This window comes from Ziziphus jujuba, chromosome 4, assembly GCF_031755915.1.
Source record: "Ziziphus jujuba cultivar Dongzao chromosome 4, ASM3175591v1".
NCBI lineage: Eukaryota > Viridiplantae > Streptophyta > Magnoliopsida > Rosales > Rhamnaceae > Ziziphus > Ziziphus jujuba.
In genome coordinates, this window is record NC_083382.1 from 31,125,259 (window position 1) to 31,148,371 (window position 23,113).

Consider the following 23,113-nt stretch of genomic DNA (forward strand, 5'->3'; position numbering starts at 1 on the left):
ATAATAATAATAATAATAATAATAATTTGGAATGTAAAGCCTCGTTTAATTTAGGGTGCAATAATGTCAATATTCCCAAAAAAAAAAAAAAATCGAAAACAAAAAAAAGGTTCAATTGATGGAAGATTGAAACCCACCCATACGTTAATTAAATTGAAAAAGAAACTTAAGTACAAAACAAAGAGGCCTGACAAGCAACACTCCTTGGTAGCGACGGCCAGTCAAAGCTTGTGGGACAACTGAAATGGGCAAAGGCCTTTTTTAAGAAGGGTGCTGGGGCCTGGTGGTAACATTATTGGGGCTTAAAAACCAAAGATTCAGCACCATCTTTCAATTAATTGGCAACCCAACTAAACCAAACAAAGCATGGGTATATATAAACTTGTTTTCTTTGTACATACACAACTAATACTGCTTAATTCACCCACAAAAAAAAAAAAAAGAAAAAAAAAAAAAAACAAAAGAAACAATATTGCTTGACTTCTGACTTTGGCCTCTGAATGGCAGCCAACAGTAATCATTGATGACAAAACACTTTAAAGTTTTAGGCAGCTGTAATATGTGGGAGTACTAATTCTTTTTCTTGATTCCTAGTCAAAAGAAAATACAAATAAAATTTAGTATGTTACTTTTGTTGCATATGCTATTATAGAGGAAAAACGATGGAGAGTTGCCCTAAAAAGAAAAAAAGAAAAAATGGAATAAACAGTGAAGGCCTCCTTTCCCCATTTACTTCCTTAGCCTGGTTTTCGCATTTCTGATATAAAAATGGAAGTGCACTTTTTGTCCCTTGATGTAGTAAAAGAAGATCAATAATCATGCGAGTAACCCACGTAATTAAAACGTGGTCGAATATTGTGGTGATTATACATAGGATCTGCATAATCTACAGCCTTTATAACCACTGCTTCACGCCGTCCATCTTGTTCCTGAACTGCACCAAACACAATCTCATTTGTCTCACAATTCTGCTCGTAGTAAGTTTTTGGGCTCGACGAGTAATGCCTATGATGATGCTGCTGTTGTTGTTGTTGCTGGTGCTGCATCTGCTGCTGTTGATGCTTAGGATATTCCCCATCATCCCATCCATTATAGTAAGCCCGACTTTGCTTATAATGGTGGTTGTGGTTTTTCTCCAGGTCCTTAGTCATGAATGGATAGGTTCTCTTTGGTGTTGGGGTTCTGGTTTCTATTGTTGGAGGCTCATCTTCATCTGGAATCACAAAGCTTTCTTGCATGGGCCATGCATTTGTTTGTTTGTACCCTTGATGATATTGCTGCTGAATCTGATAATGAAGAGGTTTCCTTCTGAAGCTTGAAAATATTCCCCCAAATAATTCAGCCATGGATGAGCCGGTATTGAGGAAAAGTCTCCCAATGGAACCAAAAAAGCCCTCTTCTGGTCTCTCAAATTCATCTTCTGTTGGAATCAAAGGAGGTCTGACAGACTTAGGGGGCTTCTGATATGGCGGAACTGGTGTGACTCTATTTATGGGAGTTCTTATATCCTGTACAATGACAAAAACAGGTCTGTCAATGCAAAAATTCGTTGATGGAGAATGTAATTCAGTTTACATCAAGGTGAATGGTCAAAATTTTAGAACTAACTTGCTGCCAACATATCTTGGTTCAGGGATTTCAAGAGCCTTGGAAATTTTATTTTATTTTTCCACTAACAGAAGAAAGTGGGAAGCAATCCATAATTAGGTGCACATTCCTTACTAGCATGAATAAATCAGTAGCATAGGTTATTTGTGATAAAAATAGGAAATTGCTTTAACGGCTAAGGAGGAAAAAACTGAAACCCTGCAAAAACCATCTTAAACAGCGTATCATGTCCCCATCCTTTTGGTACTAAATCATCTGTATCCAGAATAGAGCATCAACGGTAATGTAGAATTTGAACAGAGTCAACAGACCTATGCAATGATGATATGATGCATAGATCCACTGATACACATTGGATGCATAAAAGTAAAATATAAATATAAATAAAAAGAACCATATAGAAGCTGGGTTAACTCACATCTTTAGAAGAAAACATTGCCCGCACCCTACGCTGAAGCAATGCCAACATATAACCAAAGAATCCAGCTGCAACCAAGACAGCTATTCCTGCAAAGATAGAAGGCAGACATAACATGTAGAATTCCATGATCATGAAAGCAAGAGTGGGATTGAATGTTTCGACTGTTCGGAAATTACCTAAATGGAAACTACCATCATATTGGGAAGAGCAGTCATCATGATTGAGTTGGATCTCTCGGATTGCTTGGTTTCCTCTATCTATAACCAAAAGAGAGCAGCTACTTCCCACATAAATGATATCAAAATCATTTGAAAACTTTGCATCTTCACTTGGGCCATCAACATGCCCACCAGCTCTACCCCATCTTCCACCGGCAATAGTCGTCACACCTCCATACAGAAAAATCATGTTTAAATTGACTTTAATTCTCTAACCTATGAATTCAGTACTAATGATATTATCAAGCAAAAGCATGTTGTATAAACAACATATATCAGTCTAAAATAATCATTGGTGGAATAATTGGTTTCCAACAAATGATTGCATGAAAAAATGATAATTATTAACCAAGGGAATATTTAAAAGATTCACATATTTTACCAGCATCACTTATCTTCCTGATAGCCATGTTCATGGTGTCTGCAACATAAATGTTTCCTCTGTCATCAACTGTCAGGCCTTTTGGATGGTTTAATCTTGCTCCTCTTGGCCTCCCATCAACATGCCCAGAGTACCCTTCAGGTGATCCAGCAACCAGCTTAGGCCGGCTATCTGTAAATCATTGATTCACTTCAGCATGTAAAAGAATGGTTGGTTCTACCAAGATGGGCACCAATAATCAAATTAGGAAAATGGAACTGTTTGGTCAGTAACCTGTGAAGAATTTGATGAATTTTGACTGCAGAAGACATAGTTCAGCATGCAGACCTATTCATTCTAAGATAAGACACCTAAAAGCTAAAAATCCTGTTTGACCTTCAGATAATTAATTCTATTAGCAAATAAAAATGAGTTTACAAATTTGAAAAGTAAAAGAGCATTTGTATAAGAACTGAAAGCTGTGAAGCTTAAAGGTGTGACGTTCAGTACAATGGCTAAAGTTTCCAATGCTAAAAGTACACAAAAGCCTTAAATCTGGGTTAAGAAAAGAACCTACTATAAGATGGGCAAACAAAAAGTTCCCAGCTGTTCCCTCGAGTTTTTTGCTCTCATTTTCTTTTTTTTTACTATTATTATTATTTTTTTTTATTGCCAATTTCTCAAAGGATGGAGTTGGTAAGGCAGAAACTAACCAAAAGGTCTATTGTACTTTAGAAAGTGGAGTCTTCAAATGAACAAAAGAATACCAAACACATAATATTTTAAATATATGAATTTGGAATCTGGCAATAGCTCCACAGGGAAGAAAGGAATGAGAAAACGAAGTTCCAGATAAAAAGCTGATGCCTTGCACAATGGTTACTCCAAAAGCGAATTTTCGTAGGAAGCATTCCAACTGAGCCATTTCACATAGATATATCGCAAAAGAAAAGGTCAATATTCTAAAGGGTAATGACAATCCTCCTAATTTATTAAAACAAAACCAGAACAATGCAGGTTTCAGACCGAATCACAAAATAGAGCTTACACCGAGACAATGGAGTTGAGATCTTGTAGATGTTACTATTCTCAGAGTCCAAAACCAATAGTTCTCCACTTGGGGATGCTTCAACTGAATATGGTTCTATTCCCATCTTACTTCCATCAAACACTGTCTCCACTGTAAACCCACCCTCAAATTTCATCATTGAACGGCTAGAAGATACTGCTGAAAATTGAACCCATGAAATACATCAACTTCAACATTTCAGAAAGCAGTCTAATTTCCACATACACAACCTCAAAAATAGGGGAAAGAACAGGAAATGGGACTGAAAGATCTATACCAGTTTTGGTGGTGGGTTTCAGGGACCACAGCCATTTAACTAGAGCAGACACCACATTGGAGACAACCCCACTTATAATTTCTGCAAAATTTGTGAAGAAGAAAAACAAAAGCAGAGTTGAAAGCAAATGAAGGATTTGAAGCAGAGCACGTCAAGAGCACAAAAGAAAAATGAAAAAGAAAATGTGAGAAATGAATGAGCTTGCCATACTCACTTGCAGGAGGAGGTGTGGCTGAAGCTGAGGAAAACCCACCAGACAAAACAACAAGAATGAGAAGCAAAACAATCCTATTCCTCATCATTGTTGTTCTTCCCACCAGTAGAACATCAAAGAGCAAAATGCTCAAACACAGAAGATTTCAAAGGTTCTGAATTTGTAGGAAACCCACTTAAGTAGGAGACCCCACAGACAATGTGATGCCACTTTTTTTTTTTTTTTTTTTTTTTTCTTTTCTACATGGTAATCAGTACAAACCGTTTTTTCAAAAGAGAAGAAAGTGAAAGAGACAAAGAGGGTAGAGGTGAATATGGAAGGTTGAGTAGTATACCCAAGGGAGAGCCTGTAGGGAAGAAAGTAAAGGTGTGTGTGTGTGTGTGTGAGAGAGAGAGAGAGAGAGAGAGAGAGAATTCTGGAATGCCAAAGAGGGAATCAAATACTCTTCTTTGTCCTAAATTTTGTATTAATGAAGTTGGGTTTATTTATTTGGCATTGCTTATTTTCTTGATAATTGGTGCAGCCCCCTATAAATCAATCACTGTCCTTGCAACTTAATTTCATGGAGCTGAAAACTTAGAAAATAAAAATCTGTCATAAACATTAAACAGTGTCAATATGGTCATTTCATCAATAGAGTGCCCCATATTTAACTTCCAAAAAGAAAGAAATTTTTGCATATATTCTCAGATTCTGTCCAGTTTTAGAATCCTTATGAGAAAATTTGTAGCCCTGTGGGCAGTGGTTTATAAAAGAAAAGGAAAAAAAACTTGCCAATATGCTTCTTTTCACAAGCATCAAGGTGAATACCGAATAGTTTATTTTTAATTTTATTTTATTTTATTAATTTATTTGTTTTTTTTTGTTATTCCCAGTACTTTGATTGTGAACTACTTAAATATTCGTTTTGTTTAATGTTCTCTTTTTCTGGCTTTCATCCCATATCAATATGTGGTGCATGCATGGTGTGAGAGAGAGATCTCATTTCCCATATGGTAAAAGAGTCGCTATTCTCTCTCTCTTTCTCTTCCCAAGTGGGAATGTTTTGCATGTACTTTAAATCATTAGGTTTTCTTCTTTATGGTCCAGATATTCAAATCCAAATATCTTTTTGGGTTATGGTATAGGAGTCATTTACTAGAAAACGTTTAGATTACGCAGCCTCTGGCAGTACCAATAATATTGCCTTAAATCTGATTATCCCTAACTAGATCTCTCTGTCATATCTCAACTTTCATGTTCCTATGACCATTGCTTTCTTTTTCTAGCCAATGCTTTTAACATTGTTGTTCTTGATACCATCTTGACTTGACCCGTCTCTTCCTTCAAACAAGAGTTTTTTTTTTTTTTGGTATTTATTATTATTATTATTATTATTATTATTATTATTTTGGGTGAATAATATAGAACATTGTTATTCACATGCAAGGTGACTGGAAAATCTATAAAAATGATATATTATATGAATAAAGACAAAAATTGATCATAGAAATATGTTTTATAAATCCATTTTAAGCCTAGGTACCTAATAGGACCAAGATGGGTGACAGATCCCAATCTTTTTCGATATTTTTATGCATGGAATGGATTAGTATTCCATTTTTTTTTTACTACCCATTTTTCTCAAATTTAGTAAAGATTCAAAGATAAAAAAACACACTTTGTACACTTTAGTTTCCACCTACTCTCAAAGAACTTGAGAGCTGAGAACAACAAAGAGCTTATCATCTACCACATGCCCAAAGCTGTAGGATGGCATTGTAAACCGTGCCAACCTCAATATCTTCCTCTTGAATTTTGCAGAGCACTTCTATGCTGCATCTATGATTCCTTCTTTCTACACTATTTTTATATGTTTGGTCCAAATAAAGTGTTTTGTTTTACGTTTAGGAATTTTTGCTTTCGTGGTAGGTCCAAAATCATTTCTAACACTTCCTCTTTGGTTGCCACTGCCGTGTATGTCAGGTTTCATAAGCATGAACAATGATAATGCCACTTCATCTGTGGCGAACACAGTCCTGTTACTTTTATTTTTTTTCATCTTTAAGAAAAATCAAACATAGTACGGCAAGAAATGGACCAAACTCTCAATATGGGCCTTCAAAAATTTTGGACCGTTCTGTATAACGTTACGGTTGATGCAATAGCTCATAATTTTACGGCCCAAAAAAGAACCTTGAAGAAAGTAAAAGAGAAGGTAGGAACTAGGACTTTGAAGTGAAGATTTAATCCAAAGTGTAGCTAACGATAAAGCTTTGTAATAAACGCATTGTCGTTTAAGGGGAAAAGACAACTGGACTCAAAATCTTTTCATTTTCTAGGGGCCTAAAAGGTTGAAAAAAAAAAAAAAAAAATCCTGGTCCAACAAATAATTTTTGTAAATCATAACTAAACAGGAAAAACTTCACAACGAATGCGCGACGAGTGTTTTTTGTAGTGAAAACATGATGGTCGTGATCTTTCTTGTACGAATGCTAAAGAGACTCATTGGGTATCACCATCTAAAAGAAACACTTAAAAAAGGAGTTCTGTAACTTTCAGAGACTTTGCATGCCAGTAAGCTCTATGAATTTACTGTGAAATGGAAGCATAAAAACGCTCTGATCTATCATATACAAAAAGACTTTTAACATGCATTGATTACAAAGCTATACTGGAAACTACACATGGTAAACCATTCCCACCTCAAGAGTAGAGGCATGAGGGATGCTCAAAGCATATGTTGGTCCTCTAAAATTTCTTCTCAAGAAATCATACCCAAAATTTATCACAACTTTTTTCATCAAACTCGATCCTCTCTTGGCCCTCACATATGAGTGTCCTAATATAAATGCCATGCCTGCCTCCCTTGCTTCCATCAGTTCCTGTAACTCTGCTCTTGCATCCCTATCGATTTGTGGACTCTCTGGAAGTACAAACCTCACTCTCTTCCTTAACCTTTCTGGGGAAATTATTTCCCTCATCTCTGAAGTGCCTGTCCTACCAGAAGAATCTGCATCTTCTGAAAGTCTAATACCTCTTAAATTTGATGATGAAGTCCCAACAACTGTCATTTTCTCATTGTCTTCGAATTCTTCCATTCTCAGATTACATTCGGGTCCCTCTGACCGGATGAATTCTGCAATACTACGAACGAGATCTTTTTCAAACTCCAAGTCATCCATGTGAATGTCACGGTAACCATAACGTGCTATGCATCTGTACAACCGGTACTCCTTTGGACCAACTCTTCCAACCAAGAACCTTTCATCAGGTCTGACATGAGGAACTGGGACAGATTTGATGCAGAGGAAGACAACAACTTGGTGGAAAGCTGGGAGGTTGGTCACAAAGTGGGAGAAAATAGCTGGAATACCAGAAACGAGCTCTGTATGTATAAGGCCAATCCCCCGGACCCTAACAATCCCAAGTGTGGGACCCAGACTGAGAAGCCAGTTGATAGACACCTTATTTTGAACATCTGACTCATACTTTTTGAGTGTACCATAGTGCCAAACATACATTACTACTAGGAAGATGAATGATAGAGCAATAGGGACCCAAGCCCCTTCAAGAAACTTTATGAGGGATGCTGAGAAGTAGAGTGCTTCAATGGAGCCAAAGAAGAATATGAAGAGAATAGCCAGGAAGATGCTTTTATGCCAGCATAAGACTATAACTAGAGACATTAGGCAGGTGGTTACCAGCATTACAGTTATAACTGCCAGACCTGTTTAACAAAGGCAAAGATGCTTGGTAAAATAAGAACATAACAAAGAAAAAAATAAAAGTCTTGACAATGAGTTGGTTATTGTTGACATGAAAACAATCTTTGATCAGAATAATACCTGATGCATTGCCCATGCGTTTAGTGTCTCTAAAACCAATAGTAACAGCCAAGCATAACAACATCAGAGTCCAGTTTATCTCTGGAATGTATATTTGGCCATGTATTTTAGAATTAGTGTGGATAATTTTGACCCTTGGAAAGCAACCCAATGCTGAACATTGTTTAATTATTGAGAAAGTCCCTGTAATAATGGCTTGGCTTCCCACAACCGCTGCAAGTATGGCTATTGCCAGAACAGGCCATCTTATTTTCTCTGAGATATGAAGAATAATAACTTTGAATTAGGTAAATGCCAATCTCAAAGTAAAATTTGATTAATTTTCATCTATATTGATAAAACTAGAACATACCAGGTACAGATACATAGAACCCAATCCGGTAGTTACTTTCTATAACATGATGCTTAGAAAGATAAGCAGCTTGTCCCATGTATGCTAATATTAAGGATGGGTAAACCACAAAGGTAAAAGCAATCTGCAGGAAATGGCTTTCTGTTAGAGGAATGTTTTGCTTGCTGCAGTAACTACTAGGAGAAACCATGCATCAACAAATATGAATTACCAATTGATCATTACAAGGCATGAAAACAGGAAAGGTCAGATTCATTCAAACTGAGGATTTTCTTTAAGTGAGCCTTTCTGTTTTTAAATATGATTGTGTAGACTTTAAGTACTCTAGTGTCTAATTACCAATATTCCAATATGGAATCTATGACTACATTAAATTTTAGAAAGAACCACGTTAATGGATTTATTGTCCCCATGAGAAGAGGATGCCTTTGAGAGCAAAATGACTCTTTAAGAAGAAAAGCATTCCCCTAATTTCTAACTTGAGCTGCAACTAATGTATTTGTATTATCTCAAAGCAAATAAACTCAGGATAACTTCTTGATTAAGATTGCTGATGGCAACCATTCAGATAAATTTATTAAGTGAAGACAGAAGTATCATTGTATATAGAATTCTTCACATAATGGGAAAGAAAGTAATCAAAATTTCAGACTATTCAGTTATAATGTACCTTGATTGACAGCTGTGAAAAGTGTCCCAGATCAGCAAACATAGCTTCTGAGCCTGAAAGTCAAAGAAAATGATATAAGAGAGAATGAGAGACAAAAAATTCCTATCAATTAAAAATCTTGGAGCATATGACTCAAAATACAAATTCTGGTACCTGTTATGCACAGCAATATTCCGCCCAATGACATCCAACCTCCTCTTTGGGTCTTCTTCAAAAATTTGTACATGTAGTATGGAGAGAGCGCTTGGTAAACATGGGGATTCCAATGGAAGATATTATACACACCAATGGCGCTTATACATAAAAGCCACGTAATCACAACAGGTGCAAACAGGAATCCTACTCGGTGGGTCCCATAATGTTGAAGGGCAAACAAGAATACGAGTATGATACAGGCAACTGGTACTTCAACATCTGCAGAACCAAAATACCATTTGAAATAGAATATTCAGCCTATAGTTAGCATAAGGTTTAAGAAATTAAAAGATTTTTACTCTGCAGCATCACTAGATTCATCATTGACCTCCAAAATTTGTCAAATTCAAACCAGAGAAGTGTAAATCTGCTGAGGAAACTCAAAAGTATCTTGTCAACGGAAAAGGGAACCTTGAAAATTAGCTTCAGTGCTTGCCAATGAAAAGAACAGCAGAAAAATATTGCATATTGTGTTTTTACCCAAATTCTAGGTGACAAAGCTTTCGAGGTAAAACAATCATATTCAACCAATTTGCTAGAGGTTTCATGACATAAGTAAAATGAAAAAACTGATAAAATTGTAGTCTAGGTTCGTCTTGAGGTGTGCAGTTGCTCTATCAGTACATTAAATCATAGAATCAAGATTAATTAATGTAGCTCAAAGTATATTCATAGTTCCTATGTACTCCACCCTGCTTTGTTGAAGTTAAGCTTGAGAAGGGTCTAACTTTTAGACTAAGAAAGAAGCATCTTGGATCTCTATAACTTCCATGTGACTAATCGGTTAATGAAAGAATCCAGATCACAAAGATTTTGTTGTAGGAATGTGAATGCATGTTTGCTGAATGTTATTATCCAAGGTCGATAAACCGACAGAAAAAACCAGCAATTAAAGTTGGGAGGACCATCAAAGAGGTAATAGATAATATCCTACTGGTAAAAGAAACTAACTTTGACAAACAAGTTGACTATATAAACATGCATACATTCATGTATTCATGGATACTTATACTAGACATCAGAGGAGTAGTGGAAGAACTGGTAGAATTTTTTTTTTTTTGTTTTTTTGAGAGAAAAAAAAAAAAGAAAAGAAAAGAGGTGAAAGATATGTCCAGAACTTGTGCATAGACAGGTGATAGTAGAACAATGATAATGATTATGACTTTATTATAGTATCTCATGTCGTACAGTGCTTTTTCCATAAACAACTGGATCAAGGCTCAGTTGACACCAAAATCATGATTACTTATACCTCTGTGGGATTTCAGTCACGGCTCTAACTGAATTTGACGAGTCTAATGGTGGTTATTTTGCCACCAGGGCATATAATCAGATAAATAAGATGTCTGCACCAGACCCTTCTATGGATTATCTTTAATTCAGAGTCTTATCCATACTAAATTACTTCTTTTCTTTACCTTATAATAACATATTAACTTTTTAAAAAGGTATAACCTCACTTAATTGGCAAATCATGAATTTTTAACTTTATTTCCTCTGACACAAAGTTGCACCTTTACTTTATTATAAACAGAAAAGCATCCACATTATCAAACTGAATATAATTTATTAGCTTAAAGTGATGGAATTTGGTTAAAGCAGGGCAGTTTGTCTAAATTATATATGTAGGGACCCACCACAATGCATGCATTTGTTAAAAATATTCCGTGCTTGTCCATTAACTTCACGTCTATGCTTTACAAAGACAAGAAGAAAAAGGCTATTGATTTTTTAAAACGAACATTCAAACACCCAAGAAGCAAGCAGTAAGATTAGATAACCTAACTAGAATTTTATATCTGTTAGGGGCATGTTTACAGAATATACAGGGCATCTATTCCCAAAGAAATTCTTGGAAGAAGAAGCAGTGCACCCATAATCTTTTGGTATCCGACAACAGCCACCGCTTAGTCAAATACTTATCTACAGTACTAAAGGACCCTTTTTTTTTTTTTTTTTTTTTTTTTTTGTGTGTGTGTGTGTGTGTTTTGGTGTGGGGGGGGGGGGGGGGGGGGGGGGGGGGGGGGGAAGAGATTAAACAAAGGACTACAATCTTGATTACCTAATAATTCCAGTTCCTCAGTGGTCCATCTGAGCACCTAAAACTCAACCTTGAAAAATTTAGTTCCTACCGCAATTGTAGAATATAATGGAGAAAATTGCTAGATATGAAAACATCTCATAAGAATGAAACTGATATTCTTCAAATAATTCAAGGGATGAATGGAAATTTTGACACAAAAAATTGGCTACAGGATTAGGAACTTACACCGATGCTGCTCTTTCGACATGGAAAGCTCCAGACCCGACACAGCCGAAAACACTGCAAAATAATTGCCAAAACCAAACAATTCCAATTATTCACTTGCCAAATTCAAACTTATAAACCAAACCCAAAATATCAGAGCCCTAAAAAATAATACCAGAAATTGCTGGTGTGAGCACCCCATCACCAATGACCATACAAGTTCCAATCAAAGCCAGAATAAGCAACAAAGTCTGCAGCACTTTATACTTCTCCAACGTTGATTTCAAAGTTGACCCACCAACAGGCTTACTATCAGAAACGACCCCATCAATCGTATACTCGGAAAGCTCTTCATCAGCAAGCTGGCAATTGGGCAAAGAGCTTACTCGGGCATGCCGGCATAGCAAAGAATACAAAGCAAAAGTCCCACCTTCACCGTTATCATCAGCTCTGAGCACAATAAACACATATTTCAATAACGGAACCAGTGTCAGAGTCCAAAACACGAAAGACAGGACCCCATAAATCTCCTCATTGGTCTCTGAATGTTGAATGTCCTCTGCGAAAGTGCTCTTGTAAACATATAAAGGAGAAGTACTTAAATCTCCATAGACAACCCCCAAGCTCTGGTAAGCCAAAGTTAATACTGTTTTCCAGGATTCTTTCTGCAACAACAAAGAGATGAAAGAAAGAAGAAGATCAGAAAGTTGAGAATTTTGAGGACCAGGGTGGTACAGTACTCAAAACGCTACAAAACAGTGCCACATGTATTTTACCTTAACAGGACGGTTTCGGATCACACCCTCCAGATCCATGACTGACTGAATGATAATCACAGAAAAACCATTTCTTTTAAAGAAAGTTTGAAGGAAAATAAAGACACCTAGCTGAATTAACACCCTCCCCAGTTCAAAACAACCATTTTTGAAAAAGAAAGCTTTATGAAAGAAAATAATTAAAAAATTATTCTTTTCAAATGCAACAAAGTAGTTCAAGACCCACTAATGCGGACAAATTCAAGAACAAACACGAAACACCAAAAAAAGAATATACAGAATAGTATAGGAAGAGGAAGGAAGTGGTTGGTATTGGAGCTTACAAAATAGATTATTCTATGGGGTATTGAGAAAGAGTGAGAGAGTGTGTGAGAAAGAAAGGGATTTTGTTTTTCTTTATGCAAAATAATAATAATAATAATAATCTTGGGTTTTTGGTTTTGGTTTTTTCTTTTTTCTTTGTTTTTTTTTTTTTTGGCTGCTGTTGCTTGCTTAGTTTTGTACAGACTCCTTAAGATAGAATATATTGAAAGGCGTTATCTTCACCACTTGGCTTCTTTTCCCTCTTCTCTCTGAAAAAACAAAGAAGGCTAAAAACCAAAAACAAAATGGAGGGAGGGAAGTGGCATGCACCAACTGAAATTCTTTTGACACCTAACACTGGACCTCTAAAAACACAGGGAAGTGGCATGCACCAACTGAAATTCTTTTGACACCTAACACTGGACCTCTAAAAACACTTTACTTGTTTTTTTTTTTTTTTTGGTTTCCTGACACCGCTATTAAACTTCAACTGCAACGTCCTTACTTTGAAATGAATAAGGGATCAAATGAAACAGTAGCCTCAGTAAATCATATTACTTATGTGTCAAAATTTCACATATATATATATATATATATATATATATATATATATATCTTTTTTAGAAATAATTTTTTGGACTATATTTTTTCTTGGTAACTAATAAATTTCTTGACCATGTTTATGAATTGTCCAAATTATACAACACTGACAACTCTTTCTCTCCTTCATTTTCATACCCACCAACTTCTGAAGAGCCAATATTCACCAAAAAAAAAAAAAAAGAGAGAGAGAGATATACTCCATTATCTGGTCCACTAGCATCCACATATTTTTAGAAAGAGAAGGTTAATATCCAAAATTTTAATTCGTTTGAAGATGTACTATATATATTATTATTTTTTTGGTGGGGGAAAAAATGATAACCATGTATTTGAAAAAGTGGCTTTCCCTAAAACCCAAATGGATTATGGGGTATTGATTAGGCAAGTGACGTTGTTGATCAGTATTTAACTTATTGGAGAACTATCAGCCTACTCTTCACCTACTTTAGCTCCTAAGCAAAACCAATGAAACATAATATTCTTCCTTACCCAAAAAATAATTATATATATATATATATATATATATATATATATATTTTGGTTTAACCTTCCAAAATGAAATTTGTTGTATTCAATCTCAAGGAATGAATTCAACACACGTAATGAATTCAACACACGTGCTGTTGGTGTTGAATGAAAAAGATGTTTCACTCTTACCATCCACATGGGATTTTATAGGGTGCTCCATTTGAGAAGCTAAGCTTTTTCTATTCTCATATTTTTTCCCAAGCCTTTGGCTAAACACAGTATTTAGACACACAAAATGAAACAATTTTGGATACGTAGGTTAGCTCAACTAGCAAGAGAAGGAATCTCCAAGACAAAGAATGGAACCTTCACTTTTTTGGTTTTTGTAAAGCGAAATTCACTTTTTGTTCTAGCTAGTCTACTCAAAATTGTCCTAAGAATTAGATACTTACTCTACCGACCTATATATTGCAAAGAAATCTACAATTTGCGCCTAAAGGCAATATAAATTTATCGTTTAGCTGAAAGAAGGAAAGCATTCATTTTCTTCAAGGTCCTTGTTTTAACCAAATCCCAATTACTATTGTTTTGATGCATGAATATCATGCCAGTTATTGAAAATTCCAGATTTAATATTCAAACGTAGTAGTCAAAAGCATATGCATTCAAAACTCCATCTAAATTATATATATATATATATATATATACGTAGCATTCAACTTGAGAATAAATTCACCCAACCGAAAAAAATTTTAAAAAAAAAAATGAGAATAAACTTGTCAAATAAGAGAAACTCCAAAACTCTTTAGCAATGTCCAAAGACCACCAAATATTTGGTGAAAAACGTGGCGTGCTAATGGACCCCATTATCAACCCTCATTCTTTTTTCTTCTTCAATTGCACTTACAAAAGTGAGTAAAGGGACCCAAGGAATCCAATTTTTCTTCATAAAACTTGCAGAGAGTTGCCCATTCCAAACACATGGTTGATTTAACATCCTGGATGATTAATGACAAGTTAACCCCCACAGCCTAACAATTTTAATCAATGGGTAGTCTTCAAATTTGAGTTCAGAGACCAACCGAGTTCACTCTACTCACTGACTCACCCTTTAATTAAATGGTCTTGCTGACCCCACATCTCATAATTAATTACATTTAAACCAAAAAAAAAAAAAAAAGGAAGAGAAACCAGAGATTAGATAAGATGATCTGCTTACGACAACTTTTAAAGTAATAAAATCAGAGATAAAGATGAATTGAATATGAGGGAAGCCACTCACATCAAACTGGATGTGGATGTGGAGAGGAGTAAAACAAGTGTCTTCTTATCAGAAGAAGCCAAATAGTTTCTACAATCCCAACTTGTCACTCTACTTTCTCTTTCTGTCTTTCTTTTTTTGCTTTTTTGTTTTTTTTTTTTCTCTTTTTCTTTTTCAAAAATATACAAACACCAAAAAAAATAAATAAAAAATGTGGGTGACCACCTTCCCACTACTGGTTTAATGTCCCTGGCACTTTCATCCATTTGCCATTTATTGTTCCTTCACTTTGAGTTTTTGGAATCTAATATGGAATATCTGAATTTCTAGTTGGATCCCAATAATAATCTTTGAATGATCAATTCTTTCATTTATCATCGTCATCGTTATCGGCAACATGGAATTAATACATCCAAATTTTCCCAGTGTTTTGCTTAAAACCTTTTACGTCCGGGTATTAAAGATAGTGATGCTTCTTTTTTTTTTTTCTTTTTTTTTTGGGCATTTAGTTACATGAAGTTGATAAAAAAGTAAACAAAGGGTGAAACATGTTGGGGGGAAATATACAAATGATGTGTATATATATATATATATATGTGATATGTTGAAGCTGAATTGGATATTATTTAATTATCAAAAAGAATAAGATATTTTCTTATGGATGTAAAACTTACAAGGGGTCCCATTGAATTCGTCTTGCAACGAAAAAGGAGGGCCTGAAGAAAAGAAGGTGGTCTTATTACTCATCTTTGATAGAGATAGCAAATTTCCAATGTCAAACAAAATGATCACCCAAAAAAAATATAATAATAATAAAAAAAAGAAAAAATAAAAAAAAGGAAAGAGATACGCAGAGAAAAGAATATTGCACATATAGGATCTTGAAATGGTGCAAAAGGTGGTGGATCGAACTTAAATAATGATAACTTGATTGGTCTATTATATATGAATATATTGATATTATATAGAGTAGAAAGTTTAATAATATATATATTTTTTTTCTTTAATTTTTCTTGATCAACACCATGAAAGATCAAAGCGAGTCCTTAGAATCCGGGTTTTATTCTGCTCCTACATCTAGGCCATAAACAAATACTTAAATGCACTGCTTTCTATCATAGTTTATATCATATACCTGGTTTAATTTTCTGCACAATCCACGAGACAGCGGTTTATGGATCTTAATGTTTTCTTAATTAGGCATAAAAATTGAAAATTTTATTACTTTAAATTTTTTTTTTTCTGTTTTTGGCTTGAGCCTAGAGGGCATTATTTCTTTTAATTCATTATTATTATTATTATTTTTTTTTTTTTCTGTTTTATGGAAAAGTCAGTGGAAATAATGTAATTCTGCAGAATATCAGAAAACAATATTTCAAAAGCCATCTCATAAATTCATAATTATATATGCATGAAAGTCTTCAGACAATATACATGTGCCCAGACTTTCAGAAATTTATATCATTTCCCCACTTCTTAAATTCAATTGCAAATTGCAATTTTTTTCTTAAATATTAATTTTATAGTGCTTTAAAAAGAATTAATTAATCCTTACTGGAACAATATATATATGTAGTACATCATATATATAAGCCAGGATCTCGGCCCTTGGGGGCCAAGGCTTTTGTCAAAAATATATATATATATATATATCACAAAAAAATTTAATATATAATAGCAAAAAGAAAAACACATATTTCTATTTTGTACTATTTAAGAGTATAATAATTTTATTATAATATTTTAACTAGACGATATATCAATTGATTAAAAAAATATATATAAATCAAAATAATATCATTCATTCTGTTAAATTTTAAAGTCGTTTAGAATTGAATCTATACTAATTTTCTTTTTTTTTTAAAAATATTTTATTCTCTTCTAAGCAAAAGCATAGAAAATTATTAAAAAAAAAAAAAAAACAGAGTTATTGATTTCCTTATATACGGAATGTAATTGATAAAACAAAAAAAAAAAACAAAAAAAAGAAAAAAGAAAAAAGTAAATGTTTAGAAATTGGAAGTCAATATATATCAAAAACACTTATTCAATATACATATATATATATATATATATATATATATCAAAAACACGGAGGAGGAGAATTTTGATTTTTTTTTTTAATTTATTATCTTTACATGGTGGATTATAGTGTATAAATAGGATGAAAAATGTATTGTTTATTTAAATTTAAATAAATGAATAATTATAAGCTTTATAATTCAGTATTTTTTAAGAATAAACTAATTAGGGTCCACATAAAAAAATAAAATAAAAACCAAAAAAATTCTAATTTGATTTGAAGACCACAAAAAGAAATTAAAATTGATTCTATAGAGGGGCAAGTAAGCTAAAAACTCAAAAAATATACATATAACATATATCCAAAGCTTACCTCCGCCCTCATCAAGCCTACTGGGTTTGACCGTCATATCAAGCGGGTCAATGGTCTTGATAAAAACACTATTAAATGTTCTTAGAATATAATTTAATTTTCTTGGGAGTTTTTCAGTTACTGCTAAAAAAAAAAAAAAAAATCGTTTTCTAGATCATGGGTTGGTTTTTAATTTCATATGAAAGCAACAAAGCTAATGAGTTATGAATAGTATTTCTTCATTACATGCATACATTCATATGTGATCGCGACAACTCCATCCTTTATATCCTTCTCTCTCAGTCTCTGTAATTTTTTTTTTTTTCCTTGGGTTTCCAAAAAGTTCTCAAACTTTGCTGAGAATAATCCTGATATATTTATATATATATATATATATATATATATATATATATTCCCCATTATATCATCGGATTATACTAAGGAATTGAATTAGATTTGCCACTTGCAATTGTCGTCTCTGTTGCATGGAGATTTTATTTGAAGGGACAGGCTCTTTTGAGGTGTTCCTATATTATCTTTCCTTGTCAATGGGATACAATCTTACATCCAATAGCTACTCAATTGTTATGAATTAATTTGATAAGGAAAATGTGTCAAAACTACTACTGATCATCTAATCATATCAATGCCGACATCGTATACAAGTTTCAATATAACACAATATGATTATACAGTTCATGAATAACTATGTTAGAAATTTTCTCTAGGGGTTTCCATAAATTGGGCCCCAAAAAAAAAAAAAAAAAAAAAAACCACTAAAAATCTAAATTTCTTCCAAAATACCCAATAAAACGTGCTCTAGGCTTATAAGCCCAACTCCTTGCGAATTTTAAGGCTTTTTCTAGTCTCTTCTACCCATTTTGTGCCCTTTCTGAGTTTTCTTATGTTTTTCCTAGGCATGAAAAACAAAATAATCACATATAATTAACCACAACTGATAGAGAAAAAGACCGATTGTGTAGTGATGTCACTGATGTGTGCCCACTTCGGCAATGTGCCATTCCATCAATGTCCTTTCCACCCCATTTATCTATCAAGTCTACAATCCACAATACAAATGGAGTCCACCAATTTCTGGTCCATGAAGTCTATGTGGGTGCTTCTTGGTGGTTTACCTCTTTATGGCCTTAACTGAAAAGTATGTACATATTTATAAATTTACATTAAAACTGAAACTACATGATAAAGTCCCTCCAATACTTTTGCTACAAGCACGATTCATTCTTTGCAATCATCAAAGCCTTGATGTGTTGTTTTGCAGGTGGTACCAAACAGTAAATGCTTCTCAACGGATAGATCATGAATGTGGAAGAATTTTAGTCATCACCAAATAATTAAACTAGTCATTCAAAAACATCATGATCCCTCTGTAGTGATATATATCTGACATGTTTCTCATTACATTTTCAGTAGAATTTTGCTACTCAGAATGGCCTTGAAGTTATATTGCACCAATTTTTCTAGGTAAACAAACGAGGAGATTAAACTGCTAAATATTGAAAGAAAGAGAATTGAACCGCAACCTATGAATGCTCTAAGTTACACAGGTTCTACTTTCTCTTCTCCATTTCAAAAATATAATTTTTTAGAGCGATATCAATTAGTGACTGGTCTGTTTTTTATACTTTATTTTTAAAGTTCAAACATCTTAAAATTACAAATTATCGAAAAACTTTGCTTCTTTTACAATTCGAATATACCATTTGAACAATACTTTCATGTACATAAATATAAATATTCAACCATTGAAACTATTTATTTTATTTTTTTATTTAATAAAAAAACTTTGGACCAATATTTTTGATAAAATAGTTCCAATGTGCACTTTTGTTTTTTAAAAAAGAAAAAAAAATATAGTTAGTAAGGGACTGACCCTACTTGTCAAGGTCTGAAGCCTTAGAAAATCCGTTGCAAATGTAAGGAGAAAAAAATTATTATTTATTACCACTAAAAACGGTTGCTATTAGAATTATTAATGATATGATAAATATTAATTAATAATATTTAATAATGTGTTAATTTTTTTAAAATTTAATTTTAAAAGTGAACTATCACTTTAAATTGTAAGTCGAATAGCATACCATAGCAAAAAGGTTTTTTTTTTTTTTAAATAAATAAATAAACAATAAAAGAAATCTGTGTGTCAAAAAAAGTAAGAAAAGGAAAAAGAAAAGAAAAATAGAAGGCTTAAAATTTGACTTGCCAAAATGTTCCGAAGTCCACGCGCTTTCTTCAGTTTTCCCGCGAAAATCTCAACGGTCAAATAACGAACTCTTTCACCACCTTCTCTCTGCAACTCTCTGTTTCCTACCCCATCATCCCTAAACATCTTCTTTCTTCTTCATTATTCTTCACCAACATTTGCTTTTATGGCTAATTTGCATTAACCTTCCCTGCCATCCTCTCTTCTCCCTCAGCCTGCGGAATCCGATAACCCCGGAATCCGCCATGGAAGATGAATAGAATAATCTCCAAACGGGCTGCTAAATTCCGCCCCTTCCGGCGACTTTCTTCTAAAATCAGAGACGACGCTGCCGCCGCCGCCACTGCCAACGAGGAAGAGTACCCACACCTCATTCTATGGCGCTACCAAATCCTTGCTCCCGACAGCGATATTGTTGCCCATTGGAACCACATCTTTCTTGTCACCTGCATCGTCTCTCTCTTCATAGACCCTCTCTATTTCTTCCTTCCCTCCGTCGGAGGCCCCGCTTGCTTGTCCACCGACACCGGCCAAGCCATCACCATCACCTGCTTTCGCACCGTCACCGATCTCTTCTTCATCCTGCATATCGTCATGAAGTTTCGCACCGCCTTTGTCGCACCAAGCTCTAGAGTTTTCGGTCGCGGCGAGTTGGTCATGGACCCCAGAGAGATTGCTCTGCGCTACTTGAAGAAGGATTTCCTCGTCGACCTCGCTGCTGCTCTTCCAATTCCCCAGGCATGCTCTTATATATATATATATATATATATAGGGTAGAAGTGCAGACATCTCCATTTTTTTTATCATGCAGATGCACAAAAAAAAAAATAAATAACAATTTTAAAAAGCCATGGTTAATACTATTATACAAAGACGGTTTTTATCATGCGGACGTTTTTGCAGATGTGCATCATAGAATTGTCATATGTATATATATATATATATATATATATATATATATGTCAAGGTTTCTGTGTTTATCTTTGATTGACTAAAGCAACAAATATCTATAATTTAGTGTGAAAGTAATGAAACAGAGGAATAGTGAAAAGCAGAGTATATGAAAAGAATTGCTTGTTTTTTTTGAAATTCAGAGTAGTTTTAAATTAACTTTTGATTTCGGTTTGTTTTTGTTTTTGTAGATTGTTATCTGGTTTGTAATCCCGGCAACAAGAAATTCCAGAGCTGACCATGCCAACAACACTCTTGCACTTTTCCTTCTATTTCAATATGTTCCTAGACTGTTTCTCATCTTCCCTCTGAACCAACGAATCATTAAAACTACAGGGGTTGTTGCTAAGACTGCATGGGCAGGAGCTGCATACAATCTCCTTCTTTACTTGTTAGCTAGTCATGTAAGAATCCGATTCGACCTTTATTTTTTCATCTTGTTTACTTTACTATTCCATATATATATATATATATATTTTTGGTTGCTCATGATGATACTCAGTTTGTCAAATTCCTTCCTTTTTTTTTTTTTTTTTTTGAATTGTTCAGATATTAGGATCTGCATGGTATCTACTGTCCATAGGACGCCAATTCTCCTGTTGGCAAAATGAGTGTAGGAAGGAGCATGAATCAAAGCTTGTATCTTGTCTTTATAATTTTCTGGATTGCAAAAGTAAAGACCAGCCTGAACGCCAATATTGGCTTAATGTCACTAAAGTTATTAGTAAATGCGATGCGAGGGACAATGGTATCGAATTCCAGTTTGGAATGTTTGCAGATGCATTTAATAATGACGTTGTCTCTTCACCATTCATTGACAAGTACCTTTATTGTCTTTGGTGGGGTTTGAGAAACTTAAGGTAATGATTTATGAAATGCACAATGATGTTTTAGTACCCTATTGGAAACTGATGCTTCAAATATCTACTCTCACATATCTTATTTGTCTATGTGAACAATTCGTTTTTTGCTCTTCTATCTCCATTTTATTCTATCACCTATGATAATGTTTGATTTTAATGTATGTAGTTCATATGCGACAAATGTGGATACAAGCCGGTATATTGGCGAGACAACATTTTGTATTTTCACATGCATAATCGGTTTAATTCTGTTCTCCCATTTGATTGGAAACATGCAGGTACTATCATATGGTAACTTTTAATGTTGATCATAACTCTTTGTTGTTGCAACAATTTGGCTAGATATTGCTAATGCTTAAGCACATTTCTTGTTCGCATATATTATCCTTGAATTGAAAATGGTTTATTCTTTGATAAATTCATGTTTTGCTGCATCAGAACTTTTCTTTTCCAATCTTGCAAATTTATTTTATAACTGCATAAAACTAGTGCTGATTTAATGGGGTTTTTCTTTTACAAATTTTTGAAGACTTACTTGCAATCAATGACGATAAGACTTGAAGAATGGAGGATTAAGCGAAGAGATACGGAGGAATGGATGAGGCATCGCCAGTTACCTCCAGATCTGCAAGAACGCGTTCGACGTTTTGTGCAATATAAATGGCTTACCACCAGAGGAGTTGATGAAGATTCAATACTGCGTTCGTTTCCTTTGGATCTTCGCCGTGAAATTCAAAGGCATTTATGTCTTGCTCTTGTTCGCCGTGTATGTCTGTCTACCTTGCCACTTCATGGTTTATTATTGCTCATGAATGTCTTTGCATGTAACTTGAAGAGTTGAAATCATTCATTTTCATGCAAACATTTTTCAAATCCAAATCCACTAGAAATTTGGCATCAAATTCTTGCATATGAGAGTGATAGTGTTCTAAATCCTAAAAATTCTACTTTTTTCAACAATATAGGTCCCCTTCTTCTCACAAATGGATGGCCAGCTTCTCGATGCCATATGCGAACGTCTTGTATCATCTCTAAGCATCCAAGGCACCTACATCTTTCAAGAAGGTGATCCACTTGATGAGATGCTGTTTATTATTAGAGGAAAACTCGAGAGTTCCACAACGGATGGAGGAAGATCCGGGTTCTTCAATTCCATCACTCTAGAATCTGGTCACTTTTGTGGGGAAGAGCTATTGACTTGGGCCTTAATGCCAAACCCTAGCATCAATCTTCCTACTTCCACTAGGACTGTTAGAGCTCTTACCGAAGTTGAAGCTTTCGCACTTCGTGCTGAGGATCTTAAGTTTGTTGCAGGTCAGTTCAAACGTCTCCATAGCAAGAGACTTCAGCATGCTTTTAGGTACTATTCTCACCAATGGAGAACGTGGGGTGCTTGTTACATACAAGTTGCTTGGAGAAGGTATATCAAGAGGAAGATGGCAAAGGATTTGAGTCAGCAGGAGAGCTTCTGCTATTTGAATATTCCAAGCCAAGAAAGCAACTATGCTGATGAGCTAGAACATGGAAATTATAACTATGGGACTGACAGTTTAGTAGAGGACAATGCAAGCCATTTCCAGCATCTTGGGGCCACAGTTCTGGCTTCGAGGTTTGCTGCGAATACAAGAAGAGGAGTTCACCACAAAGCTGAAGGGGGTAGCTCTGCTTCTACCAGCTTAAAGATGCCCAAGTTGTTTAAGCCAGAAGAACCCAATTTCTCAATAGATGATGAAGATGAAGTTTAGTTAGTGTTGAGAACCAATGAGAAAAAATGACAATGAACTAACCAAAGACTAGTTAGGAATATTTTTTGGATATTGAAGTAAATCA

General features: G+C 34.5%; 3 protein-coding genes across 4 annotated transcripts; 1 reads left to right on the forward strand and 2 right to left on the reverse strand.

Moving 5' to 3' along the window:
- Positions 1-468: 468 nt before the first annotated feature.
- On the reverse strand, positions 469-4,689 carry LOC107415377 (uncharacterized). Of its 2 annotated transcripts, none has more exons than XM_016023683.4 (7): positions 4,169-4,689; positions 3,955-4,035; positions 3,657-3,833; positions 2,630-2,800; positions 2,206-2,418; positions 2,027-2,115; positions 469-1,508 (listed from the first exon to the last, which is right to left on the reverse strand). In XM_016023683.4, the coding sequence occupies exons 1-7, from the start codon at positions 4,254-4,256 to the stop codon at positions 810-812; spliced, it is 1,518 nt and encodes a 505-aa protein (XP_015879169.3). In that variant the 5' UTR covers positions 4,257-4,689; the 3' UTR covers positions 469-809. The 2 variants fall into 2 exon arrangements, with proteins under 2 accessions (XP_015879169.3, XP_015879168.3); XM_016023682.4 differs by having other exon boundaries at positions 3,657-3,836; positions 4,169-4,674.
- A 2,063-nt stretch (positions 4,690-6,752) lies between these two features.
- On the reverse strand, positions 6,753-13,033 carry LOC107415375 (potassium transporter 8). Its single transcript, XM_016023680.4, has 8 exons — positions 12,237-13,033; positions 11,636-12,125; positions 11,482-11,535; positions 9,171-9,431; positions 9,018-9,070; positions 8,348-8,471; positions 7,996-8,250; positions 6,753-7,877 (listed from the first exon to the last, which is right to left on the reverse strand). Exons 1-8 carry the CDS (start codon positions 12,273-12,275, stop codon positions 6,829-6,831), a joined length of 2,325 nt encoding a protein of 774 aa, XP_015879166.3. The 5' UTR covers positions 12,276-13,033; the 3' UTR covers positions 6,753-6,828.
- Positions 13,034-19,601: 6,568 nt separating this feature from the next.
- On the forward strand, positions 19,602-23,030 carry LOC107415358 (cyclic nucleotide-gated ion channel 18). Its single transcript, XM_016023664.4, has 6 exons — positions 19,602-20,207; positions 20,612-20,824; positions 20,970-21,280; positions 21,450-21,561; positions 21,813-22,049; positions 22,249-23,030. The coding sequence occupies exons 1-6, from the start codon at positions 19,722-19,724 to the stop codon at positions 23,026-23,028; spliced, it is 2,139 nt and encodes a 712-aa protein (XP_015879150.3). The 5' UTR covers positions 19,602-19,721; the 3' UTR covers positions 23,029-23,030.
- Positions 23,031-23,113: the final 83 nt, after the last annotated feature.